This window comes from Serinus canaria, chromosome 26, assembly GCF_022539315.1.
Source record: "Serinus canaria isolate serCan28SL12 chromosome 26, serCan2020, whole genome shotgun sequence".
Lineage (NCBI taxonomy): Eukaryota > Metazoa > Chordata > Aves > Passeriformes > Fringillidae > Serinus > Serinus canaria.
Window position 1 is genome coordinate 1,080,858 of NC_066339.1, and position 27,718 is coordinate 1,108,575.

At 47.1% G+C, this 27,718-nt stretch overlaps 1 protein-coding gene across 1 annotated transcript in view; it reads right to left on the bottom strand.

Annotated features, from left to right (window-relative positions):
* Positions 1–3,326: 3,326 nt before the first annotated feature.
* Positions 3,327–27,718, bottom strand: part of KDM5B (lysine demethylase 5B) — a 56,926-nt gene continuing 32,534 nt past the window's right edge. The window contains exons 13-27 of the mRNA XM_009097334.4: positions 26,810–26,929; positions 24,973–25,167; positions 24,249–24,430; positions 23,385–23,509; positions 22,909–23,059; positions 18,855–18,969; positions 16,243–16,598; positions 15,007–15,145; positions 13,037–13,216; positions 12,021–12,179; positions 9,191–9,676; positions 7,204–7,315; positions 5,708–5,862; positions 4,728–5,048; positions 3,327–4,196 (exon numbers count right to left, since the gene is read on the bottom strand). Coding sequence (XP_009095582.2) covers positions 4,059–4,196; positions 4,728–5,048; positions 5,708–5,862; positions 7,204–7,315; positions 9,191–9,676; positions 12,021–12,179; positions 13,037–13,216; positions 15,007–15,145; positions 16,243–16,598; positions 18,855–18,969; positions 22,909–23,059; positions 23,385–23,509; positions 24,249–24,430; positions 24,973–25,167; positions 26,810–26,929 — 2,934 coding nt within the window. The 3' untranslated portion in view covers positions 3,327–4,058. The remainder of the gene's footprint in view (positions 4,197–4,727; positions 5,049–5,707; positions 5,863–7,203; positions 7,316–9,190; positions 9,677–12,020; positions 12,180–13,036; positions 13,217–15,006; positions 15,146–16,242; positions 16,599–18,854; positions 18,970–22,908; positions 23,060–23,384; positions 23,510–24,248; positions 24,431–24,972; positions 25,168–26,809; positions 26,930–27,718) is intronic.

The following is a 27,718-nucleotide window of genomic DNA, read 5'->3' on the forward strand; positions in this document are numbered from 1 at the left end:
GGAGGTCCCTGATCCCCATCTTGTCTGGCTCTAAGAGCAGCTGAGTGTTGAACCTGCAGTTCCATTCTTCTCCTGTGGCTGCTTTATCATCTCTTCCAGACAGACTTTTATCTCCATTGATGCTCTCGGTGAGGAGCTGTTTCTTCACAGACTGAGGTGCTGACATCCCCAAGGAGAGCTCTCAGTATGAGACTTGTTCCCTTCTAAATGAAGTGTATTGCCATTTGTCACGGCTGTACTTCAGCCACTCTCTTAGAACAGCACACTCATTTCTGGATTCACAGAAGAGCTGTTTCAGCTCCTTATGTAGGTGTGTGGGCATTTTAGAGAGGGTTCCTTCCTGAATCCTGTGTGACGAGCAGTTGTGTCCTACAGACATATCTCCTGCATCATTCCTGTTTGTTGGTGTTTTGTGTGCTCTGGCATGGTCCTGGCAGCTGAACTCCTGCTGGAAGCCCCAAATCCCTGAGCTGCACTGACCCTGAGCAGCCCAAGCACCCAGCAAGTGCTCCCCAATATTGGTTTTATCTTCCATAAAGCCTGGATGATGGAGAGTCTTCGAGTGAATTCCGTGTCTGTAAGGATAAACTCATAGAATCACAGAAGCTCAGGCTGGGTTGGGTTGGAAAGGATCTTAAAGCCCATCCAGTTCCACCCCCTGCCATAGCAGGGACACCTTCCACTGTCCCAGGCTGCTCCAAGCCCTGTCCAACGTGGCCTTGGACTCTTCCAGAGATCCAGGGGCAGCCACAGCTGTTCTGGGCCCTGTGCCAGCATCTCCCCACCCTCACAGCCAAGAATTCCTTCCCAGCATCCCATCTATCCCTGCCCTCTGCCAATGGGAAGCCATTCCCCCTTGTCCAAAGTCCCTCTCCAGCTCTCCTGGAGCCCCTTTGGGCACTGGAAGGGGCTCTAAGATCTCCTCAGAGCCTTCTCTTCTCCAGGCTGAACACCCTCAGCCCTCCCAGCCTGGCCCCTTGGAGCATCTTTGTAGCACCTGGATAGGTGGAATCAAAGCCCTGAGCCTTCCTCGGGTGAGTCACTGGTGCTGTGTGAGCACCCGGGGCTGTTCTGATGCTCCTGGAACACAACACAGGAACATCCCATGGACTAAAGATGGCACACCAGGTACCATCTCAGGGTCTGGGCACACGGCACAGGCAGGATTTAAACCTGAAGTTTTCAGCCTGAAATTCACAGGTAGGGTTACCTAATTTCATTTTTGTCCTGTTTTATGAGAAGCTATAAACTATTCTTATTTAATAAAGAATTAGGATCTGAGCAATCCAAGGAGGTTTGATGTACTTGGTTGCTATGTTAGAAAAATAAATAAAATAAAGAAAAGCAGCAGAATGAGGTGAGAGAGACCTGTTTCCTTTTCTGGCTTAGACTTTGGCAATCTGGGGTGCACAAAAGGAGGGGTGAAAGGGGCAGCTCATCCTCCCAGACTCTGAGTGTGATCTGCCCTCATCACCCTCCCTGAGGATGAGGAACGTGCAAAGGGCACACAGCAGAGCCCACCCCAAAATGAACAAATCTCTCTGGTTTTGTTTAACAGAAGTCAAACCCCAATTTCATCAAGTCTGAGCATCAACAGGGGGATGAAACCCAAGGGCAGGGTCTGTGGCATGGCAGGCACTGCCACCTCTTCCAGCCTCCAGCCACTGTCCAGGGGCCAGAGCTCCAGCAGGAAATAAGACACCAATCCTTCAGCAGTCCTGGGCTGCAGGCACAGGCCACCCATGGACTGGGGGCTCCATTTCTTGAAAAATTTCAAGCAACAATGTGGTCATTTCCAAAAAGTTGCACTCCAATTCTACTCAGTCAATAATCCTGATAATAGATGCTGCTGTTGGGACTCCAGAAGTCTCCTCTGACCCCCAAGCCCCCAAAAGGGCAGTGGTCGGTCCTATATGGAATCACCATGCTGAACTTAACTGCATCCCATTTCCTCTGGCACTTTTTGATAAACAGCCATTTCTTCAATGGAAAAAAATAAAGAGGACAAAGAGAAACATCTGTAATGATTCAGCTGCATCAGACACTGTGCCAGCACCAGTTCCAGCTCCAGTTTGTCTGTCTGTCCCCTCTGAAAGGAAGTTATTACAGATCAGTGTTTTTCCCCAGCATTGCACAAAGATTTTTCCAAGCAAAAAGAGGGAAAAAAAAAACCCATTTCTCATCCTTTTGGTACTTAAATAAAAAGGACCAGTTACACCATGGAAGCATAGACAAAACTCCTGTACAGAGGCTCAAGGCTCTCCCTCACCCCAGCACTTTCAGACAGATCACTTGAGCCAGGCTAAAGATTCTTTTAATAGTAAAAAATCAACGTTTTTAAAAAGAAACCTAAACAAACCCCTGTGGGACCAAATTCCTGCACAGTTCTGATCCCACCCACAGACCCTCCCTGTCACCATCAGGTTCTGCCCTACCCCAGTGACTCTGTGCACTTCTGCCCATAGGAAAAGAGGTGAAACCAGCAGGGAAAAAACTTACCAGCAAATTCCTCCTGGTGATGAGTGGAGGGAACACCAAGCCCACCACGGTTCTGCTGAGGAGAAGCTGTTCTGGAGAGTGTTCTGCCTGGGACAAACATCTCCTGCCCTCCTGTCTCCCTGGGCTCCAGCAGTTCCACCTCTGGCAGGCCTTGGAGACACATCCCTGCCAGCAGGCCCCTTCCAGCTGTGTCCTGCAGCAGTGGTTGCTCTCCAGGGGATTTTGGGGGCAGCCCTGTGTGGGAGGTGTCCTGTGGGCCTGAACACCCAAAGCTGTGCTGCTCAGAGCTCCAGTCTCCTCTGGCAGCCACACCTGCTGTGCCCCAGCTACAGCCCCTGAACAGCCTTTGGGAGAACCATAAATCTCCTTATTCCTCAGGCTTCTGGGCTAAATGCAGGTGGAGCAGCTGAAGGGATCCAGCCAGACAGAGGCAGAGCTTCCTGTGGCCACCAGCCTGGGCAGTGAGGGAAGGTCTCTGCTCTGATGCAGCTGGGCAGGGCTGGCAGGAGAAGCTGCCCTACACCTTTGCCTCCTGTGTGAACCTTCCATTCCTGCCCCTGACAAGTCCCAAATTGTACCTTCAATTCTTCACACATTCAAGCTGAAAATAATTTCAGCTTTGGAAAAGCTTCGCAAAAATCTTGCAAAATCTATTTTTTTTTCTGTTTGGTGTAACATTTTGACCTCCCTCCTCCTTCCAAACCTGAACAGACAAGAATCACCACAGCTTCTGCATTGCTTCTTTGGAAGGTGATTATTTCTTGGCTAAGAGAACCCAGCGATGCAGTGTGGATTCAGAGGGAAATAAAACTTCATTTCAAACTCTCTAAAAACACCAACATTTAATTTTATAACATAACCAGGGGTTTATTCCACAATATAAACTGCAACATTTGATACAAGCTACCCAAAAAAGGAGAAAGCCAAAATACAGCTGTGGCAATTACTTTACAGATTTTTTTTTTCCTGTCTTCTACATCACAGGGCCCTCAGTGACACTAGGATCTAACATTTGCTGTCTGTACATCAACCAATGCTAGAAGCAACACGCTGTTCAGTTGTCATTCCAGTCACTGAAACCAGACATAGAAGTTATTGCTCAGATAAATAAACCTAGTCTACGAAAAACGAAGTGGAAAAAAACTAAAGTCTCCAAAGATTTAACAGAGTAAACAGGGATTTCCTCAAAAGAGGATTATTGGAAAATTCATGGTGCAGGGGTTTTTTTTGTTTGTTTGTTTTTGCACCCAAACCAAGCTGAATTAAATACGTCGGTAAATCCCAGAGGTAACTGAATGCTGTACAATAAAAGGTGCATTTGTCAAATGCCTTCCCAATCGGTGGAAACCCCTGCAAACAGTCAGCATCTCAAACCTCAACAACCACAAACAGATCAAGGGAAAATACAAAAGTGTCAAAAATTGTTCTGAGTTCTGGAAAATGATCCCATAAGGATAGAAGTAGCACCATTTGCAATCTGGTTCTTAAACCAGCCCCTGTGGCTTAACTGGAAAACTGGGAACCTTCTTTGCTCGAGTCCTGAAGGGTTTCTGGGAGTTTCACTTGCGGCCCTGGGTGTCCTTGCTGGCGCAGGTGGCGCAGATGTAATCCTCCTTCTCTGCCATCTCGGGGGAGATGCCCACACACACCTGGTGGAACCACTGGTTGCAGCTGCCGTCACACTGGACCCAGTCAACCTGGTGAAGAGCAGACACAGGGGTCAGAGCAGGGCCAGGCAAAGTGTCCCACACTCCTGGGTCATCCTGGTCTGTGAGAAATATCTGATCTACAGCTGGCTGGTGCTGGATATTCACTGTGCTCCCTGCTCTCCTGGGCTGTGGGCAGGGCACACCCTCCCTGATCTCCCCACTGCTTTCCCACCTATCACAGACTCAACATCCCTCTTCTCCATTTCCAGTGTGGATGGGCCTGAGCAGAGCCCCAGGCACAGAGCCCATCCACACCTGGATCCCAAGGGCAGCCAGGACACAGCCAGGACACAGCCTGCCCACCTGCCCTCTCCCATGGTGTGCAGATGTTTCGATGCCACACGGCTGCCCCAGGGCAGGTGGGGTCAGTCATGCCCATCCCAGCTGCACGGACACTGGGTTTGTCAGGGCCTCTCACCCCCCTCATGAACAGCTTTTCTGCAGCCAAACAGTCCCAGGGCAGCTCCCTGCCCCAGACCCCAGCACTGGGAACACCATGGTGGGTTGGCCCCTCCTGACCTCATCCCCCTCGGGCTGGAGGCAGTTCACAGCTGGGCAGATGGCATCCTCATCCTCAGAGTCCTCCTGCTCTGAGAAGGACGTGTCTGAGGGCAGCAAGTGGCTGTCGCTGGAACGCTGCAGCTCCAGGAGCCGCTCCCGCTCCAGTTTGTTACTGCACAGATCCTTTGAGTGACTCAGTTTCAGTTTCTTCTTTTTGGGTGTTCTCATCTTTTTTACTCTTGCTCTCTTCTCCCCACAGAAGGTCTCTCTCTCGAAACGCCGCTTCAGTTTTCTCTCCATGTAACTAATCCCATCCTTCTTCCCTCGGCAACACTCGTTCTATGGGAAAGACATTTGACAAGGTTGGAAGCATGCAGCTAACACCCATTACCCTGTTATTTCATACCCTGATTTTAGGAATAGGTTTAAGTACAAGTGCAGTGTTTGACAGTGCTGCATTTTCAGTAGCATGAGATGTGTAAGAGGAGCCAAGGGCAGGGTCAGGCACCAGGGACAGAACTCAGAGAGAAAACCATCCTCATTTCCTGCCTCTGAGCCCACAGCTTCCACAGCAGCTCCCTTGGAAAGCCTCAACATAGGACAAGAGGCAAGTGTTCAAGGCCAGGATGGGACTTGGAACAATCTGATCTAGTGGAAGGTGTCCTTGCCCATGACAAGGGGTAGAACAAAATGAGCTTTAAGGTCCTTTCCAACCCAAGCCAGTCTGGGATTCTGCAATTCTATGCAATCAGGACAGATGTATGTAAAGTACAGAGTCTGACCATAAACACATATCTAAATTTCAAAAATGTATTAGGCCACAGATTGTATTCAATATTTTGCAACTAATTTATTACTGACTTCTTGACTCCTTTTGCACAAGGAAAATGTATTTTCATGGAAGTGCAGCCACACACACAAAGCCCAGCAAAGCCCAAGAGCTGAGGCAGAGCCCTTCCCCAGGGTGCCCGAGCTCAGTGCTGCTGTTGGACACTTGCCTTGTCACCTGTGGCCGTGCTGGGTGACCTCTGCTCTGGCTGCAGGGCTGGTCTCTGCTTTGTGAACAGGGCCTGGTAGAGCTCCTGGATCTCAGGCAGAGAAACCTGCAGTAGCTGGGCTTCCATCATCAGCTCGTCCAGCTCGGTGCTAACCACTAGTGTGAAACACAAGGAGACACAGCAGGAATTCTTCAGTGACAACAACAGCACAGATAATGAAAAATATCTGGTATCACAACAAAAAATGGTGAAAGACTTTAAAACTGCAACTGCATGAGTTAGTTCTTATCTGCTCCCTCTTGACTGCTCATTTTTAACAGCAGGGTTAAAAGGAAAGATAAAGGTTTGCACAGAAGCTGGTGCAGTGTGGCTCAGCACCCTGCCATGCTCCCATTCCCTGCTGGTTCAAGGATAAGGCATTGCCATCATTCCTGGCAAATTCTCCTGCTTCAGGAGCTGCAGGAGTGTGACAATCCCCTCACTACCTAAGGAGTGGATAACATGAACGAAGTGACTGATGCCAGTACAGGGAGCCATGAGAGGACAGGAAGGAAGGCTGAGGATAAGCCTGATGACAAGGTCCTGCTCCATGGTCACTACCCACTGCTGCTACTGGTTCCAAGCTCCAAAGCTCATGCAGGGCTCTGAAGCAGTCCTAGCTAGGGAGGCCAAAATCTTTGTATAAATAACAGCTTATTAATATACTACAACTCAAATATGAAAAATAAACCTGGTGACACAAAGAACTGCCTTGTATGATGTGAACTGTAACATTCCACTGAAATGGCTTTTCTAACACAGGTAGGGACTGAGCTGCACAGACATGAAGTTAAGTCTAGACTTGTGTCCCTGGAGCATTATGCATGAGGAGGGAAGAAATTATAAATAATTTCTGTCACAGTCATAAAATGATGCAATTCACAGCTTGTCTGTTAGTCCAACCCACCGAGTCTGAGGTGAGGATGGTCCAGAGCCCGTGCTGAGTGACCCCAGAAAAGCAGAGCTGCCCGGCTGGGGCAGCTCCAGTCTCTGACAGCTGGGCAGCTGTGCTGCAGCAAAGCTCACATGGACTCATGTTCTGTGCATTCAGTATCCCATGGCCTCCAGCAACACATCCCTGCTGTTCCCATCCACCTCCTACACTTCCAGTGGCCCCTCCTCTTTCCTTCCCCTTTCTGCAGCTTGGCTGGGGCACAGCCTGGGGGAGCTGTTCTTGTGGGAAGGGGCCAGCTCTCCTGATTCCTCATCCCATTGTGCCACTCTTTTTCATTACACATCGGAAATGTCTATCCTTGAGCAATGCACCCCTCTGCCAAAGCTGGACACAGAGCTCCAAAGTTGCTGAGGAGATGGAGAAACAACCACCAGGGCCATGCAGTCACAGGCCTGCTCAGCCACTTCCTGGGGACCAGGACATCCTCCCTGCCTCACCAAACATGGGAGAAAAAAGGAAGGGGCAGGGGGAAACCTCCCAAACCAAAGTGAAGATTACAAACCATGAAGTGGGATGCAGTGCTGTCCTGTAGAGAATGGAGAATGCAAATACATGGTTCTGTTATCCCAGTCATGAGGCATGGAGAATGACATTGCCCCAATTGTCTGTGACACCTAGAAAACAAAACACAGATAGTTTCACTAAGCATGGAGTTTGAAATGCAGAAAAACCGTGATAGGATCAACACTTGTTTCTCTTACAGCTACTGAAATCTTGTATCTGGTCCAAAAGATTGCAGAGACACACCAAGAGCAAACCCTGCACCTCCTGACACTGCCAGGGGCATCTCACCAGGAACCTTCCACAACACTCCCTGCCTCACTAACCCAAGTGCCTGAGCCCCTTGCAGAATAAGGCTCTCCTCAATTCCCTCTGCTGCTCTCAAGAGAATTTTTCAAACTCACCCATATTCCTCACTTTGGCCAGTGTCAAAGCAGCCCAACTCCAGTGGTTGCTGAAGAGCTTCTTGTGGGGAAGTGAGTGCTGAATTAGCCCAGATGACAGGGAGAACAGAACTGGGACAGGACAGGACAGCCATGGTGAGATACCAGATTGACCAAAAAACCACCTCCAATCCACGGAGACTGAAGTTTCAGCTCACACCTGCCCCGAGGTGCACTGGGGGCCTGGCTCAGGAGGGTCCCTGGCTCAGGCACACTGAGGGACCCAGGCAGAGGGACCTGGTCAGAGGCTGTTCCACTGAACTTCCCAGGGACCTCTGACTTGGGGAAATGTAGTCACAAGGACCAGGACAAGCTCAGCCAGAAACACCCTGATTTGGAAGGTTTACTGACTTAAGGTCCAGACCCCTCAAAAATGGTTACACTGCTCTGGGTGGCAGGAACCTCACAGCTCCATGCAGAGCTAGCACCATCAGGCAAATAAAATGAAACTGTTTCAATTTATGGCTGAAACATCAACTTCAGTTTCCAAAATCTTGGCCAGTTCTTTTCAGCTACACTAGCTGACCCAGCAATATGATACTTTCACACCTAAACGACCAGAAAAAAAAATCTCTTAAATACGTAAAGAAAGATATTTTAATTTCTGTATCTTGATTTGCCTGTTTGAAAAATTTGGTCCACTAGCCACTGGCACAGCTGGGTGAATGAGAAGCAGCTGAAACACCCTTGTCAGGTGTGGCATGGTTTGTGTTTTAACATAAGTGAATGTGAAAACAGAAACACAGCCTAACTGTAGCTGGACTGGACTAGCAAAACTAAGGTGTTTCAAAATGTAAAACCAACAGAGCACATTCCATTTTTGGGGTGTTTCATGTTCTTCATACAGCACAAAACTTTGATTTCTGTTATTGTTCTGCATTTTTTAGTCTCAGGAAATTTCTTTACCTCCTTTCCTTCTTCATGTGTACTTTTTTGCTGAAAGATCTTCACTGAAAAAAAGACAAACTCCCTCACTACCCCACCTGAAATAGCTGCTGTGGCTAAACCCAGCAATATGAGCAGGATATTCAGCCTGGGAGGTCTAGAGGAAGTGAGGAGAGGCAGCAAAGGATGAAGACACTTTGTTGAAAACAACCTTGCCTGAGAGCTAAGCTGGTAATGCACAGGACAGTTTGTGCCTCTGTGAGTAATTCTCCACACTTATTTGAATAAAACTTGTAGGAGCAGAATATAAAGACCAACTGAATAGCAAGCACTCCAGAAACAATAACTCAGCAGCTCTGTCATTAGTGGTGTCACAGCAGAATACAGGAGCTGGAAGAGGAGAGGGAAAACCAGGCTCTTTGGGAGGAGTTGCTCCTGGCAGAGGAGCAGAAAAGAACACAAAGCTGCTGGGGCACACACACATCCTGGCTGAGGGGCACAGCAGGACCCAGCTCCCGCCAGCTGTAAAGCAGGAACAAACCCTGCCTTGTGGGAACTTGCAGGGAGCTACAGCAGACCCAAACCCAGAGCAGCGCCACCCCCTGTCCTCACCGACCCCGCGCTCCCAGGGCCAGAAGCCCATCCCCGGCCCAGCCTCACCTTGTTTGTCTCTGGCAGCTGTCCTGCCGAGGCTTGCCACCTGCTGTACAGTAATCCTGAGCCAACTTTGTCCTGGATGCGTTTTAGATTCCCTGAATACAACATTTGTTGTGCTCTGTGCTGCCAGTTCACAGTTCTCTCGATCATGTAGCGCAGGGCGTCCCCCTCGGGCAGCCGCACGCGGATGCGCTGCAGGGACGCCAGCAGCGGCAGGATCTTCTCCAGGGGCGGCTTCTCGGAGCGCCGGCACTGCGGGCACAGCCACACGCGTGGCCCCGGCGCGGCGCCGGGCACGGGCACGCAGCCCGTGTGGAAGAAGCCCCTGCAGAGCTCACACTGGATCATGGGAGCAGCCGGCTCCTTCTGGCACAGACACACCTTGAGCTCGGCGTCCTCCTCGCTCGACAGCACCTTCAGCTCGTTGGCTGCTCGCAGGGCACGCAGCGCCTCCATCTCCCGGAGCCGCGCCTCTCCCAGCGTGGCCATCTGAAAGGGAGGCAAAGGATGGCTCTGCAAACCCAGGGCACAGTGAACATTTCTCTGTCTGCTCTGGGGTGCCCTGACCCCCAGGGGAGCTCTGACTTTGACTCTCATTCATGGAGAAAGTTTCCTAAACTTCAAGATAGACTGGAATCCACAAAAGTGTGAAACAGATTCTAGAGAGCAGTGTAGGTGTGTCACTGGGTGAGAAATGGAGGGTTTGGGGATTTTTAGCGTGTTGTGGATGGAGGGCACAGGGTGTCATCCTGACTTCTTCTTCATGCTTCTTCTTCCTTCTTCTCCATGGGTTTGGGTGGCATTTTGTAATTAGGCAGAAAAGTAGCCACTGGGGGCTTGTGGGATCAGTTATTGGGTTAAAAGGGAAAATAATCCAGGTGTCAGTTCTTAACTGGATAGTTTAAAAGACCTTGGAACAAGAGATTGTTGGCCATTTTGTGCTTTCTAATGAAAAGCTGCTGAACTCAGAGTAGTGAAGCTGTTTTACTGATAAGAAATAATGAACACCTGAGTCTGAACATGAACTATCATCTCAAGTGCCTTCAGCCCAGACCCAGAGAAACTGATGACCAATACCCCAGCAGCTGGTACCCCCACAGATGGCATCTCCAAGGGAGCACTGCTTGTTACAAAAAGGCTGCCCCCTGCTCTGTCACCCCACAGACTCACCAGTCTCCAGGGCTTTAAATGTCAGAAAGAAGTAAGGATGGAAATATGCAGTGGGGCAGCAAATTGGAGTGGAGGGACAGCACTGGGGATGTGCTGTGGTGTGACTTCAATTCCCTTCCATTTTCTTGTGAGGCCCTGAGAGAAAAAGCTTAACCCTTCATAAAAAAATAGCTCCTAACCCCTTCTCTCTATCAAGCTTTTGTGTTTTGTAATACAAAAACAAGGTCTGCTTTCAAGCAGCTCAAATCCTGAAGAAGTGCAAGTTTGGATTGCACACAGACACTGCTCTGGGAATGTGCCTCTCAACTGTCTGACTCTGGATACTCAGAAAAGCTTCCTGGGCAGTTTTCACAAATGCAAATGTACCTCTCACCCTCACTTTGTACATGCTGCCCAGTGCTCAGGGCCATGCCCTCACCTATGAACTTGCTCTGGGGATTGTGAAGAGCAGACAAAGTTCAGGTGTACCCTGGATGTGCTGTTTATCTTCTCTGCAGATGTTCATGATCCTTTTTTCAGGAATCTTTAGCACTAGCTCCTATAAAGACAGATCCTGTATATTTCAGTTCCATAAAGGCTGTGCAAGCCAGCTGCAACTAATTAATTCTATGCATTTTATAATGTATATAAACACACTGAGGAGGGCTTTTAAATATATACAAAGTGGTTATTTCTCACACCATAGCTTTCAAGCATAATTCCTGGACTAAAATCGACTCTGGAAAAACTGGACAGCTGTGCCTATCCTGGGCACACATGGGACTGGGGCACAGCACATTCTGATGTGCACACAGGTGCTGAGCTGGATTGGGAGGAAGGTTCTGGTTCCCCTGGTGTGTCAGAAGCAAACCCTCCCACACTGAATGACCTCCCTCTCCTGGGTGCAGCCTCTGGCAGTGCCCTGGGTCTCCTTGACCAGGGGTGCAGGAGTCACCGATGGCTGAGTGTGACACAGGGCCCAGCCTGTCCCCACAGTGTCACAGCAGGGACACTGCTCTGGCTCTGGGGGTCAGACAAGAGAGGCCAGTGAAAGTATGAGTTTCAAGTAGTAGCATAGGTTAAAACTTAAATGTCTCACATTAAATGACATTCAAACCCCACCCAATGAGCCCCCTACTGCATCTCATGAGCCACAGGACATCACCACCTGGCCCAGGCAGAGGCTCTGCACTAGGTCTGCTGGAATGAAGCCCTTGCCCACGAGCAACTGAGTCTGGTCCACCCAGAGCAGTGTTTCAGTGACTCCATAATGCATGAGGTTTTCTTTAATTATTTAGAATGTTTGTTTTAATTATAAATGGTGATGGATTATTGTGTTCTTTGAAAGGATCAGACTTGGCCAAACCCTATCCCATTTTTAATAAGGTTTGGGTATGGTGGGGGAAAACAGGTCTCCATTTTTTGTTTTCCTGTGTTTTGCTCAGCTACAGGCACTGCCTAGCAAACTGTGAGGCCGCTTAATGCACAAAGCAACACATGTTGTTTCCACTGAAAGAAATTTTGGGAAGTCTGAAGCAAACACAGCCAAGTGCAGTTCCAGAAATCCTGCAGAGCAACACAGCAAAAACAGGGTGGAAGCCACACTCCTGCACAGGAGGCAAACAGAAACAAGGATTCAAGGAACTCAGAAGACCTTCCAGTTAGGAGAGCTCTGAGCACATACCGCAGATGCAGTGTCTTTGCTTTCAGAGAGCGCCCGCTCCAGGTCGCTCAGCGTCTCCAGCTTAGTGCTTTTCTTCTTGCCACTTGGCACTGGCTCCTTCAGCTTCTTCTGCTTCCTCTTCAGACTGAGCATCCCGATGTCACACCAGGGACACAACACCTGAGGGACAGAACAGCAGTGTCCCACATGCAACAGTGTTACACCTGCACTGTTCCTAACAGACCTTCCTGTCTGGATGCAGCCACAGGCAACTGGTGAGAACTACGGTTCCTGCAGTTATTCCATCAAAGATCTGAGGGATTAGGATGAGGTTATCTGGAAGGCAGGGAGAGCTGGGAAGTTGGAACTTCAGTTTTGTAAAATGTCCAGACCCAAACAACCCTTGTGTTTCACCCAGGCTGCTGGGAGAGAGTGGGGGGGAGAGCGAGAGAGCCGAAATGCTGAACAGCCTCCATGGGACTGAAACTGCAAACCCTGGGGAAGAGCAGAGATTCCAGAGGCTACTCTACATTCCTGCCTGTCCCACTAGGAGGGGGCTCAGAGGGCCTCAGTGCTGGGCAGAGTGTACATTGCTCATGGACTGCAGGTGTGACACAGCCACAGCTCCAGAGGGGCAGCAAACAGCCCCAGCCTCACCCTGGTACACCTGAACCTGAGGAGGATGGAGCAGGTAGGAACGTGCTCACCTGCAGCCCAGCCTGATGCACTGGAGTTAATCCAGTGCCACAGATTTGTCAGTGTTCCCATATTCATATAGAAAATGTTATACACTGGCACTGCTTGCTCTTGTTAGCACTGATTAAGAAGAATAGGGAAAACACAGCTAAATCTTAAGCATTTTAGAAGTTTAAAACTATTATTAGAGGTATAGGTCACTAACAAAAGTTCTTATTAAAATAGTTAGTGTAATCCTAAAGCAATTCTGCAAATATATTTAATATTTACTGCTCCCTCCTGGGCACACACTGAGTCCCTGCATCATGAATGACTGAGCTGATCCCCACCCAGGCTCTCACCTCCAGAAGGGAATATGGAGAGTTCTCACACAGGAACGTGTTTGCTGCACACTCCTTCCACGCCTGCACTTCAGCCACCAGGGCCTCCAGCCTGGGCAGGTAATCCAGGTGCACTGGGAGGGACCGACCCCTCGTGACGAGCTCCACCAGAGTGTCCAGCACAGGCACACGGCCCCCAGCCTGCCAGGTGGGAAATGAGGAGATGCTGGATGCACCCAGCACTGCCCAAGTCACAGCAGTCACTCAAGGAATTCAGGGCAGAGCTTGTAAAAATTAATTTAATCCTCAGACAGCCCCGTGACCTGCACTATCAGTCCAACATTTGTGCTGCTTGTGCACTTAGTCATTGACTATCAGACAAAACTAACAACACATCTGGGGGCTGGGAAGCAAGAACACACTTGCCAAGTGACCCTTTAAAAAGAAAATAGAACAAAATCAGACTGCCAACAATATAAGCAGTCTTCCAGTCTCACACTGTATTCACAGCAGAAAATCAAAATAATTCTGAAATTGTAAAATTATAGAGTTATATTGCCGTTGAGAAAAAGTCTCAAAGATCAATTTCAGCAGTTAACCCAGCATTGCCAAAGCCACCACTTGTCCCCAAGTGTCACACCCACATATCTTTTAAATCCCTCCAGGGATGGTGACTCTACCCTGGGCAGGCTGTGCCAGGGCCTGATTACTCCTTTTAGTGAAGAAATTTTCCCCAACATCCAACCTTAACCTCCCCAGGTGCAATGTGAGGCAGTTTCCTCTCATCCTGTCCCTTGTTCCCTGGGAGGAAACTCTTGATTCCCCTGGCCCCAGCCTCCTTTCAGGTACTGCAGGGAGCTCCAGCACCAGAAGGCAAGTTTAACCCAGGCTGAGCCAGGCCAAGAGGGAGAACAACCCCCAGTCTCCCATGTGCCACTTGGGAGCAAGCTCTGGCCATTCCCTTGGCACCCCAGACCTCAGGCAATGCAGGCAGCACACACCCAGAGGTAAAGCAGCACAAGAGTAATTCCAGACGTAATCTTTAGAACAGGCAGTTGATGTGGGATGGAGAACTATTCACCAAAACAACCCCAACAACTCTAGCAACTTCAAAGTCCTAATGCCAAGAACTTCCTGAAAGTCTCAGTGACTGCAGGCAGTTAACAAAACCTTCACAGAAACAAAGCAGAAATTCTTGGCACAGACAGAAATAGTTTTCCATATTCAGGAGGCAGAATTTCAGAGTCCAGATCAAGAGATAAGCAAATGCCAAGAAAAAAAAAAAAATCACTCAAATTCTTTCAAGACAGCCCTCAAATGACAGTTAGTATTACATGAATTTTATTCTTTAAAAATATTTAAATCCAAGAAAATTTATTTTTAAAATAAGAACTCAAATTTTTATTGAAAGCTGAATTTAGGCCAGACAGGCCTGCAAATATCCCTAAGTTAGATCAGACCTCACTTTATAGGAAAAAAAATGAGGACAAATGAAAATATTTGGCAATTTACACCAAAATGTGAAATCAGGGCTATCCCAGTGCCACCCTGGTCTGATCTGGGCAGTCTGACCCCTGGCTTGAGCACTTTGCGAGGCTGAACCAGGAACTACTTCTGTATCTTCACTTTGTACCTCAGTGTACTACACAAAAATGTGATTAACAGGGAGTTAATCTGAGCTACTCAGAAAAAGTGACCTTAAGGTGAAGTTCCATAATGCAGTAACTTTTTAACTTTAGATTTTTGCTAATAGCTGCTTTATAGATTTTATTGCAGGCAGTTAGTTGCAAAGGTGAAGGAATACAGACCAGAAACAGAAGCAATAGTCAGGGCAGTGGGTGTAGCTGCTCCATGGCTGAGGTAACCAATGTCCTGGACTGGGTGCTCAGAGTCAGAGGCACACCAGAGCCCAGGAGCACACACTGGGTGTGGGGTGGCTCTGGTGACATGAGCAGGGTCACCATACCTACCCAGCAGCCAGGCTCACGTACCTGCAGAGACTCTACCTCCTGCAGCCAGTCCTTGGCCTTCTGCACTGCATCCTTCAGTGCTGCTCCATTCGCGAGGTAGGCTGGGATCTCCTCCAGCTCCTTCACTGCTGCTGCCAGGCTGCTCAGGGACTGCCGGGGCCTGGGGGAGCACAACAGCCCAGATGGGAAATGCTGCTTACAGGGGGTCTCTTCCACTCACCTGGGTTGTTAAAATCAGAGGGCCACACCAATTGATGATGTAACTGATGATGTTCAGTACTGGCTGCACACAGCAGAGCTGGGGTGTCAGGAGCAGGGGAGGTTTAGAAATGTCTGTTTGCTTACTCTAGCCTTCTACTAGAAATATTCTCATGTTTGGACTTAAAGAAGACATACCTTTTATTAACTTTTGGATGACAAACACCCACCAAACCCCAGACCAGCACCAGCTGAGAGATTCTGCATTAGAAGGTTAAAACCCTGAAATGTGCTTTTCTGTATTTCCCAGTTTGATTCTGAGGTTTTAGAGAGGTAAAAACACAACACAGCTCCCTATCAAATGTTGAACCCAAAGCTTAGTCAGTAACATGCTATATGAAGTTGTCTTAAAACACTGTGGTTAGTAGTGGGTAAGATATGTTCCAATATTTCAAGTATGACAAAATAAAGAAAAAAAAAGGAATTTTGAGGGAGAAACCTGGCACATAAGTTTGTGCCATGTTCCTAATTTTAAGTACACTGTGCTCTCCTCGTTTTACTTTATGAATCAGGAAGTAAAAACCACAAGAAAATTTTTCTTAGTAAGGATGTATTTGGCTTATTTCCTTTTTCCCTGCACCAATTAATCTGGAAAAATCTCCTCCTTGTTAGTGAGAAATAGTCCTGCATGGACCTCTACGGACTATGAAGTTTTACCTGCTGGTGGTACCTATCTGAGCTTGATCTGAACACGTGTCCTCCAGCCTGAAACTGGGGAGGGGAGAAGGTGGAAAAGAAGGAAGAGGCATCCTAAACCCCTTTCCTGTGGCACAAGGAGAATTTACACAAGATGGTTGAGCAACACAAACACTGCAAGGCAACCCCAACACCTGAAACTGCTCCATCCCTCACCCCCCTCCTCCAGCCCCGTCCCTTCCAGCTGGCACAAACTTTGCCTTTGTGCTGGATGAACAAAGGTGAGCCCCTCCAGGAGCCAGGGCACTTCCATCTGAAATAACTCATGGAACTACAAAACGAAACACTGAGATTTAGCTCTACCTGGCCTTTATCAGGTTCCTGGCTTTGTCATCCCAGTGCTCAGACACAGTGAGGAGCTCCTGCAGCTTGGCCATGGCCTTCTCGACCGCCGGGTAGGGCGCGAGCCCCACGCCGGAGTCGATGAGGCGCCTCATGTCGTCCAGGGTGAGGGAGCCGTGCTCGGAGCAGGCCAGCTGCACGTCCTCCAGCCAGCGCGCCTGCTCCAGCCGCGCCCGCAGCTCCGGCAGCTGCGGCAGGTCCACGTCGAAGTCAAAGCTGACGTCCAGCAGCTCCTGCAGCTCCGCAGCGCTGGGCATCTCTTCAGAAAGCAGCTTTTGGCTTTGCTGTTGGAAAGCTTCCACACGGTCAAGAAGATCCTGAAATACACAAATGCAACAATTAAGCAGATGAAAGTGCTCCGCCAAGTCACTTGTCCAAGGGAGCAGCAAAGTTAACCATGGAAGCGCAGGGTTAACAACAGGAGCACAGGCTCCTGGCAAACCCCTGCTGCAATGCACACAGTGCACATGGCAAATTATCCAGATCTATGTCTCCTATTTCCTTTATTTCCCCTCCCAAGCTGTATAAGTTTTCTGCTCCTGGAACTTCCCTTAATTATGAAGGATTTAAGAGTTTTAATTGTGATAGTCTAATGTTATAGTTTTGCTGCTTTTTTTTTTTTTTTTTTTGGCACAAGGTGAATAACTTGTATTAAACCATATGTGCCAGAGAAAGGAGGTGTGGAAACACTAGAAAAAGTACCAGGAGCTTTTTGTAAATGGCACATGGCAAATTATCCTGAGTGCTGAAACACTACAATTGTGTCTTCAACACACAGTGCTGCCAGCACCTCCTCATATGTAGCATGGCCACAAGCTTGGGTATGCCCGAACAAGGCAATCCCAGGGCCAGGTGTCAGAAAGAGGGCTCTGAAGAACAAAAAGGATGGAAAGGGAAATTGAGCGTTCCATGGGTGTTGCTGCCCGGCTTTGTTTTGGAATGGTTCAGGCAGGTGAGGAACAGCAAGGTGAGAAATATGAAGACTTTGCAAAACACTGGGAAGGGCACAGAAATTCTGAAGTTCATTTATGCTGCACTGCTAAGGCTTTTGAGCTGCACTCCAGAGTCCCAGTGAGCCACAGACATTTTACTCCCTCATGCAGGGCAACACCTTCTCTCTTTCCATGCACTCAGCAGCTCACTACCCCAAAAGGTATTTCTGGGGCTGTTTGCACTTTCCCTAGGATAAAGGACAGTCATCCACAGCACTCCCACAGTGAAGGCTGGGACTATTCTGTATGAAGCAACCTGCCCAGTACTACCAGTGCTGCCTGAAATGCTGTTCCTGCAGGAAGCTCTTCCCTCACAGCTGACACCTTGGCATTTTGCCAGTGAGGCTGTTTCCCATGGTGGGTAACCTCCCCCAGTATAGAATAAAACATTTTTTAGAGATAGTCTGAATTGTGAACCCATCTCCAGTAATGTTGGTCATTTATATTAACAGCCTAATTTGCACAATGACATATAATTGAGGCTTGTTGAGGATGACACAAAGGAACACTCTGACCATATGTGTTTGTTATTCCCCGGTTCAGGAATGCCAGATGGAGAGGAACTGTTTGCATGTCTGGCATTTCCAAATTTCTGCTTTTCAACCAGCAAGAAAACTTCACAGCTTCAGTACTATAAACAAATAACAGTAAATAGGACTGCATCAAATCTGATCCACACACTGCCGGGCAGATAAAACTTCCAAAGCAGTCAAAGCTGAGTAGAACTGGTTTATTCCCATTCATTCCATGGCACCATCTGGTGTCTCAGTGTTGGGTGGATACTTGGGGGACGGTTCAAGAGCTGGACATGGCATCTCCTGGTTTCAAGTGTTACGAATATGCAAAGCCCTTCTCCTTTAAGACAGGAATTGCAGCTGCACGGAATTTTTTTTTAATTACTCCTCAGTGTGATATGGAAAATTTTGGCAAATTCTGAAACAAGGTCTTAAATTACTTTCAGTTTGCCTGAAGGCTCACCATGCGGGGAGCACAGAACCAGCACAGCTGGTGATGGTGAGATTCAAAGTGATCTGACTCCAGCCAGCAGCAGATTCTCTGCTAGAGATAGGATTTGGCCAGCCTGGGCTGGGTTTGGCTGGAGTTATCTGTGGGGTTTCCTGGAATGTGGTTAGAGAGCACAAAGAGGGATCTAATTACAAGACTGAGAAAGCTGATTCTGGATTAACACAGAAGGAAAGTGGTAAGGACAAGAGAGCTGTCCCTCAGAGCACTGGGGAGTTTGAATGTTCTCAGATCAACCTGACTTTACTCATAAGAGCAGACCAGTTAACTGACCCCAAACTTTTAACTTGTAGTTACCTCAGTCATCCTGCTCCTTCTCCTACAATCCTTCATACAATATGAAAGGTTTGATTTGCCTGTGCAGTATAAAACTCTGGTGACCACAAACAGCAGCTGGTCAGAGATCTTTTCTTCAGCATCCCATGTGCACAAGTCACCCCAGCCTGCCAGTGCCCAGGTATTAACACTTGGAGCAAACAGCGAGATGGGAGATTAAGGCAGTGCAAAGCCATCACTCTGTAAATGCTCCTGCTCCCTTCCCAAGGCTTCCCCAGTTACCTTCAGCAGTGGTGTCTGGCTGAGGACACAGGGCAGGGCATAGAGCTGCCTCACAAAGAGCCGCAGCTCGTTCACTGTCAGCTGGTTCTGACACTTCCCTCCCCCGGAGCGGTACCTGCAAAGACACAATCCCTTCTGGTTAGCACTGAAGAGAAAATAATCACAACACTCAGCTCTGAGGCCAGGCTGGACAGGGCTTGGAGCAACCTGGGATAGTGGAAGGTGTCCCTGCAGGGAGTGGAACAAGATGAGCCTTAAGGTCCCTTCCCACACAAACCATCCTGTGATTTATTGATTCCCTGACATCTGCTTATGATTTCATGTCAGCCAGGCCATCCTCAGGAATAGCAGAATATTCACAAGCATCCAAACAGCCCAGGGCTCACATACGTGGGAAACCTCACTCTGCCACTGCAGAACGAGCTATTGTTGAAACACTCATATTAAACAGGATTCTGGAACAACTACTCAGCCTTGGAAGGGCACTGGTTATTATGGAATAAAATTAAGCTTTTTTTTCCAGAACACAAAGCAACTGAGGATAAACTATTCAGTTATGTTGCAGTAGCTATTGTAGTCAGTTCTGCCCGTGTCCACACCAAAAGAGAACAAATCCCAATTCTGAATGGGTTTTATACTGACAGTTTGTGTAGGCACTTCTGAAAAATCCTCTCTACACTGAAATCAGCATTTTTATTTTTATCTAAAAGCTTTGTAGCAAATGAGTGGCTTATAAGTGTTAACAAACTGCCCAATATTAAAAGCCTCTCTAAACTCAAGCCAGTATTAATGAGGTCTGAGAACCCTGAACAGAAAAGGAAAGAGATCCCTTACAATGCTGGCTCCAATTGAATAACAGTGGGTTATTTATACAAAAGAGGAGAACAGCCCAGCAGGACATGCCAGCATGACTGGAATGTGAACACTATAAAATAAATTTTAATTTACCATTCTGTGTTAAAAATAGGTATTTTTAACAGATACACAGGATCACATTGAGAGTTTCAAACATCACAGTCAGCTGAACAATAAAATGAATTCAAAGCCTCAGGTACAACACAGGTTTCTTTACAGGCTGCTTTGTTCTACTGTTTTTTGAGTAAGCTCCAGTGTCATACAAGTTTTTAAATACATAAATATTTATATACATATACATACACATATCTAAATGGCAAAGCTGTCACAAGATGATTTTGAAAACCAGAAGTTACATGAGCCTAAGAAAAACCATCAACAGAAGCCAAACCCATGTCCATCCAGGGTTAATAATTACAAGGGTCTCCAAGCACAAATTCTCAGAGACTCTAAGGAACAGAACAGGCTTCAGGAGACCTAGAGAAGGAAGGGGATAGACAGGAAAAACATGGCAGCTGGGCAAGAACACTGTTGCCTTCCAGTGCCAGGAGAATAAGGGCCACACTGCGCTCCAGCCCCATTCAGATGCTCACAGAACATCTCCAAGCCTGCATCTGTGAGTGTTTAATCCCCCAGCAACAAGAGAACCACAGGAAACAGGGATGTACAGCCCATTTGCATCTCTTCAGGTACTGCAGAGGAGCTGGTGAGCAGGATTCACAGGATTTACTATGATTTATTACCTTCTGTCCTGGTCTTCTCCCCATGAACTGCTGTGTTTACTGCACTGGAGAAGATCCCCCAGTGTCACTGACAGGGACAACCTTCCTACAGGAGACAAGTCTCCTGCATGACTCTTCCAAACTCAGGATCAGACCAAAATGCTCAGTCCACAATAGAAAGTTTGCCAAAAGCACAAATTTTTAGGCAGATCCCAGAATCCTTCCTAACCAACACCTGGCACTGGGTGTGATGGAAGTTGTCAAGCATCCTGCAGATGTGAGCTCCAGGCATATGAATCTGCATGTGATGTAACATGTATTAAGATTTTAAGCAGGTAATTATCTTTTTTGTATTTTCCTTCAAAAGTTGCGAGCATTCCTCACTTCAATCTTGTAAGAAAAAAAATAATCAAGTAACATGGGTTTTAAAACAACTAAAAATTATAAGGACATGAAACTGGACTTTTCCCAGAAACATGACAAAAAAGATTCAAGAAGAAATTGTGAAAGAAGGACTAAAACCTCTTCTAGAGCAAATAAGAATCTCAATACAAGCGCTGCCTCAACACTGTGTACAGCAGCAGCACAGGGTCAATTACTTGTCACAGTCTGGGATGCTGCAGGAGCTGCCAGGCCCAGCTGTGAGGAAGGCTGAGAGCCTCTCACAGTGAAAAAAGAACAGATCTAGTCAAGGAGATGCAGATAAAAATTGCTCCCAGCTCTTCCCAGGCCAAAGAAAGTCAGGGACACATTCAGTGCAGGAAGGACCCGTCTGGCAGAAAGGAGGTGGGAAGGGCCTGGCTGCTGCTCCCAGTTCAGCACTGGGAGACCTGAACAAGCACCAGGGATGGGAGAACACAGACTGGGGATGCCAGATGGTTCAACACCAAATGAAGGAGATCAGATGTGGACAAGTCCTTTGATGATGGTGCCTAAAATCTCTAGGTTGTAAGTCCCCTATCTGGCAGAAGTCATGCCTGTGGGAAGTGCTGAATTTCTCATTCCCTGTTGTAGTATTTTTATGTTGCGGCGACAGAGGCTTCATCCTCCTGTGTGTGCAGGACAGCAAAAGTTTTATCAAGTTGCTACTACAAAGGCTTACAGAGGGAACACCAGGAAGGAAGACAAGAATCATATGTAAGTGTGACAGCAATATTCAGCTACAGACAGTGTGACAGAACATTCTGCCCCCAAAGTCCTTCCAAGCCAGTCTTCAACATGTGCAAGAGCACAGGAGTGAGGAGCTCTGACCCCTGCTGAGGCAGGTGACATGCAGGAACCACATGTGCACTTCCACCAGCACAAAAGGCAACTGCTCCAATAAACACCACGTTGCTCAAAGCAGCAGAAATGGGTGAAAATTCTCCAAATGGGACAAATGACAATCAATTTTTTCTGAAGTACATCCCATTTAAGATTGGTGGACATGAGCCATACTGTTCTCCACATACATAAACCAAACATTTTCTTAGAAGTCACCATTCTGCAAGGCTCAGCTGTACCTATGGTGAGTCTGAGTGCCCTGATCAATGGCTTTAAGGTGAAGGAGGGCAGGGATAGATGAGATATTGGGAAGGAATTGTTTCCTGTGAGGGTGGTGAAGCCCTGGCACCAGGTTGCCCAGAGAAACTGCAGCTGCCCCACCCCTGGAAGTGGCCAAGACCAGATTGGACAGGGTTTGGAGGAACCTGGGATAGTGGAAGATGTCCCTGGCCATGGCAGGGGGGGCTGGAATGAGATGAGCTTTAAGGTCCCTTCCAACCCACAGCAGTCTGGGATCTATGGGTGAAGAATGACACAACAAGAGATGGTAATTAGTGAATCCTGAGAGAAAGGCTCTTACATCAATACAGGCACAACTAGATTTGTGCAATGAAGAGAACTGGCCTTAGTCTTCTGTTCTGGCTCTTTTCAGCTAATTTCAGACATGGAGTGCCAGCAGGACCAGGTAGGCAGTTCACAAAGAACACTGCCTTACTTCAAATCCCTTGAGCAAATAACCTGTCTGAAAGATTCAATGTAAAGAGCAGGTACTTTTTCTGAGCTCTCATACAACATTTACACCAGCAGCAGCTCAGGGAGTTAAGGTACTTTGTTTTTCCATAGCACAGAGGGTAATGAATACAACAACACCTGCACTATGGACAGATTTACAGTGCCCACAGCATAAAGACAAGAGGACTGTATCTTGCTGAGTGTTACTTTGTCAGACATACCACACCATTCTTTGTTTTCAAGGAACACTGGAATGAATTTACAGACTAAATGTCAAACACAGAGGAAGAAAAGATTTGAAAACTCAGGATGTTTAACTTATAACATATAGTAAAGCTGAATCTCCCTGTCAAAGATGGCTCTGCTGAGGAGACAAAGATTCTTTTGATTTTTAGGTCTTGCAGAGCAGTAGCACCCATCACTGGCCACAGACATCCATCTCTGGCGGCCCAATTTTGCTGCAGACATAGAGTGGCACTTACCTGGTCTGTCTCTTGCCATTCAACAGCTGCTGGGCCACCGAGGCACATTTGTCAGCGTCCTGCGTCACCAGCCGGAGGTGTCGCAGCAGGTCATTGTCTGGGAACTTTTTCATTTCTGATTCTTCTATCAAAGCCTTGAAACTGATGAGACCTGTTGGGAAAGACATTAAGTTAAAAAGTCTCCCTTTATGATGGATTTTCCATGGTAAGGCTTAGAAACACAACACATTAAATGTATTTCTATTGCTACTTCAGTTACACTTTTCTGTCAAAATGATTTACGGTCTTGTCACACAGAGACAGCTTAGCATCATTTCTGGGACTGCAACAGCTAAAATATTTACTTAAAAACATGAAGTGATAAATCATTTCTTTTGATTATCACATAAGAAAAAAGTTACTACAGTTTGAAAACTAAACACAGAAAAAATAGTCCTTTTAAATGATGTGCTATAGGCAGTAGGTAAAATCCTCACTTTTTTTGTTGTTGATCTTTGCCTCCAGGGCCTCGTTGACGTTGGAAGCCCACTCGTTGTAGGACTCGGCGCGCATCTTGAGAGCGTTCATCATTGGGTACAGCTCCTCCAGGGTGTAGCGGTACCTGCGGGCAGCACATGACTCAAACCTCCAGCAACACTGCGGCTACAGGAGGGTGCAATGAGGGCACCAGCATGAGGACCCAGGCTGGATGGGGCTCAGAGCATCCTGGACTGCTGGAAGGTGTCCCTGCCCATGGCATGGATGGAATGAGATGAGCTTTAAGGTCCTTTCCAGACCAAACCATTTGGTAATTCTAAGGTGTGTTGGCTTGTACAGAGAAATAAGCTTCTGTGCACTCAAGGTTAAACAATTAAGACCTTACAACCACATCAAGTTCCTTTTGAGATAATTTCAATGTTGTAATTGCTTCAAAAAGCAATTTCTATGGGACAATTAAGGAATTTGGACACTGTCTTAGAGCAAGCTACATTCATGTAGGACAGAAGATGTACTAAAGAGCACAGCAAAGTTAACAGAAAGGAAGGAAAGATCCGAAAAGCAAAACAATACTCCTTGGCAAGGACTGGATCTAAGGGACAATGACCTGGGTGCTATAAATAAAAATGCAAACTAACTGAGCCAGCAATTTTTGCCATTATAGAGCAAGAAGAGCTGAATGCTGAAGAGGCTTTGTGTGTGAGCACAAAACAGTCCCATTGTTGTGGGGGCACTGGATTTGCAAAGGACTGAAACAAAAAGAGAGAGAGCAGCCCCACTGGCAGCAGAGATTACCAAATCACAGTACCTACACAGACAATACTATCTCCAGATCATGGTGTTAGTTACTACCTCAAGCTTACCCCAGTTTGTATTTGTAGGTGGGACAGGAGCAGAGGTCCTCAACGTGGTACAAGCACACCAACAACCCAGGTTTGCAGGGACAATAAACTGCTGACATGAAGCAGGTGGTTTTACACTTCAGGCACTGTCGTTCATCGTCAGGGAACAGCTCAAACGTCACCCTCTCCGAGTCACTCACTCCCTGCAAGAGTGTCACATCAAAGCCTAATGAAGAAGTGACTGTTCCAAAGAGGAGGCTAGTCCAAGCTAAAACATCAAAAAGTGAATTTATCAAAAGAATAATGAACTTTAGACATAAGATATTCAACCCAGGTAGACAGGAATCTTGGTTAATGAAAAAATCAGCTTTTCTGACCAAATGACTGGAAGTACAAATATTAACTTTAAAGTAACATTCTGAACAACACTAAAGGTACTAAAATAAGGTGCATGATCAATGATTCTTTACCCAAGTACTCCTTTGAAATCCACAACTTAGGAAGGGACTAAGTACCTCTAAGCCTCTTACACCCCAGTACAAGAACTAGCATGTTCTCACATCCCTGTTTCAACTGTTACTGCATTAATTATAATGAATTCCATCCCTCCAAGTGCTCAAGCTCAGGTTGGATAGGGCTGGAAACAACCTGGTCTAGTGGAAAGTGTCCCTGCCCATGGCAGGGGATAGAACGTGATAACCAGTGAAGTCCCTTCCCACCCAAACCACCATTTCCTACAACTCACCAGTTTATCAACCTTCTCACGCAACCTCTTCTCCTCTTCAATCATAATAGCCATGTCTTTCTGGACTGTAGATGCCACCACAACATCCAGGACATCTGCTTTGGAAGCCATTTTACAGATCATCTCGTCGTGGGAGAAGACGCAGTAGCGGTTGAGCAGCCGGTAATGCTCCACGCACTGCCGGCCCAGGGGCAGCTGCGGGGCAGACACGGCATCACAGGGTGCACTTGGGAAAGCACATCAAGGGAATCCCTCTGATTGCTCCTACCCAGAAACTGCCCCCAGACAAATCCCTCCAGCAACAATATTCATACTTTAGAGTGTAAAACTAGAGAAATCAAGATGCCAAGCCGTGAACACCAGGAATGCTTATGACTCTTTCCCAGTGGACTCTATGGGTGTGAGCTGAGGGAGGTGCCTTCTCTTGCAGAGGTTGTAATTGAAGGCTACTAAATCACTAAACCACAGTGGGCTCAGGAAGATCCAAGATAAAAATGCACTGAGGCCATGGAAGCATCAAAAGGACAAGTACAGAAGCTGGCCTGTACCCACCACTCGAGGGATGCCCCATCCCACACAGGTGCAGGGCATCCTGGGCCTTTTCCCTGCTGACATGAACCGTGCTGCAGCACGAGAAACTGCTGGCTCAGGGAGCACTGATGTCCCTAACTGGCAGGGAGCAGTGCTGCACACAGCTCATCCTGAGCTGGGCAGGTCAGTCAGCTCTGGTTTAAGAGCAGGCAGACAGGGATCCTCAGAGTACAACTAGGTTATGTGCTGGGTACAGTGTGAAACTCATGGAAGGACAAGAGGAAAAACCAAACCAAACCAACTGACATGTGAGCACAGTCAAGGGCAGAAAGCATTCATGCAATATTAGTCATCTCCCTCTTCCAAGTAATGTTTTTTACATCCAGCAATGTTTAGTTGGGCTACACTTACAAATAGCCAAGACCTTGTTGGGGGAAAAAAAAAAATATCACAAGAGAAGTAATTTGAAATATCAAAAGCTTAGAACCTTTGTGAAATCAGACAGCACTGTGTATCTGAATCATTCTCTGAAGGTAAAATAACTTGTAACTTGGGAGCAACTGTCCTCCATTTGTGTTTATTTTTAAAAAGACAAATATCTTATTGAATAACTCTAACCTAATAACTGTAATGTGCCCATCTCTGCTGGTTCAGTGAGCTGAGTGAAGTTTACTGGGAATGATGCACTGCTCTGTAAAACTTCCTTTTGAACTTGAGAACTTTCTGCTCTCTTCTAATTAAGGTGTTCTTTCCCAAAAACCTAGAACACCTCTGCTACCTAAGAGGATGCTCTCATATGAGATGCAAGTCCTATTTTTTTCCCCCCACAAGAGGACTATCAATGTCTAAGTGTTAGTAATGTGCTACATGTATTATCTAACTTTATCACAAAAGCTAAAGCAGAAAAGAGATTCAAGTTGGATTTGGTTTCCAGCTGCAGAAAGCACTTCTTAGAGAAATCCCAGTGCAATAAGCTAGGAAATTTTATCATTCCAGCTTTTGATTTGAGATGGAATTTGGGGACACAAAAATTAGCAACACTGGTGCATCTCATACTCCAGGCATGCACGGAACTGTGCCTCCCTCCCACTGCAAAAGTTACATCAGCCCTGACACATAATTCCAAATCAAATCTTCAGAACCAGAGGCAGCGTGCAGTTCAGTGCATGACAAACCTTCAGCAAACAGAGTAACAGACTCCTGATCTGTGGCCTAGATCTGTGCACCAGCAATAAATCAGAGCTATACACCAGCTAGGAACTGCTTTGGAACTGCTCACTTAGCGAAAAAACTGGTTTGGACATACCCAGTCCACGGTGCAGAAGTTCACAGCTTCAGCAAAGTTGAAGCCCTGGTTGAAGCCGCTGTGGTAAGCTCTGGGAAAGGTGATAACAAACTCCCCTGCACACTGGTTGGTTCTGTACACCTGGGGGGACAGACAGGCCAGGGTCAGCTCACACCCAAACACAGCTGGCGAAGAGAACATGAATTTCCAACTCACAGTAAACCTCTGTGAGGACTTCAGAGAGTTTTAAACCACAAGCCCAAGAATTACAACTGGCAGCTGATAAAGTGTCACATAAAACCCTGGAAAGCCAAGGGTTCCACTCAGCACCACCCCTCTCTGAACAGTTTCAAGTTGGCTGCCTGGGCTTTGTGCTCCTCACACCTCAGGGTTAGGGTCAACACAGATCCAGCTCTCTCCAATGTGCAGCTGAAGGGGAAGAGAAATCGGGAACCTTAACATTCATATTATTGTTCATCTAAGACTGTTGGGGCCATACAGCCATCATGAAAACAGGCAAGGCTTCCTGCATCCTTCCATTTTGGAGGCTACCATAGGAGACAAACAATTTTGCTACTATTTTCAGATTTTTCTTTAAGTCCCAAGGTCAGCTCATCAAAAGCCAATTAAGTTGTAAAGGGACATAATTCCCATGAATAACCTAGTATGGAATAAGATGAAATCTGATGAAAAAATGTTTTTTAAATACCTAAGGACTTATCCAGGAAAAAAAAGAGAATGTGGATGATGAAATAAAGGAAGAATGAGGTTTGGGGCCTTGACAGAAACTCTATGCCAAAAAACCAGTGTCTGATTGAACAGACATACAAGAGATCCTGCCATTGTTCCAAAGGTAAAGCCTAAACCTTTCACCTGAGACACAGAAATAGAAATATCCAAGATAGATCTCCAGAGAAGAGTCTGCCAGTT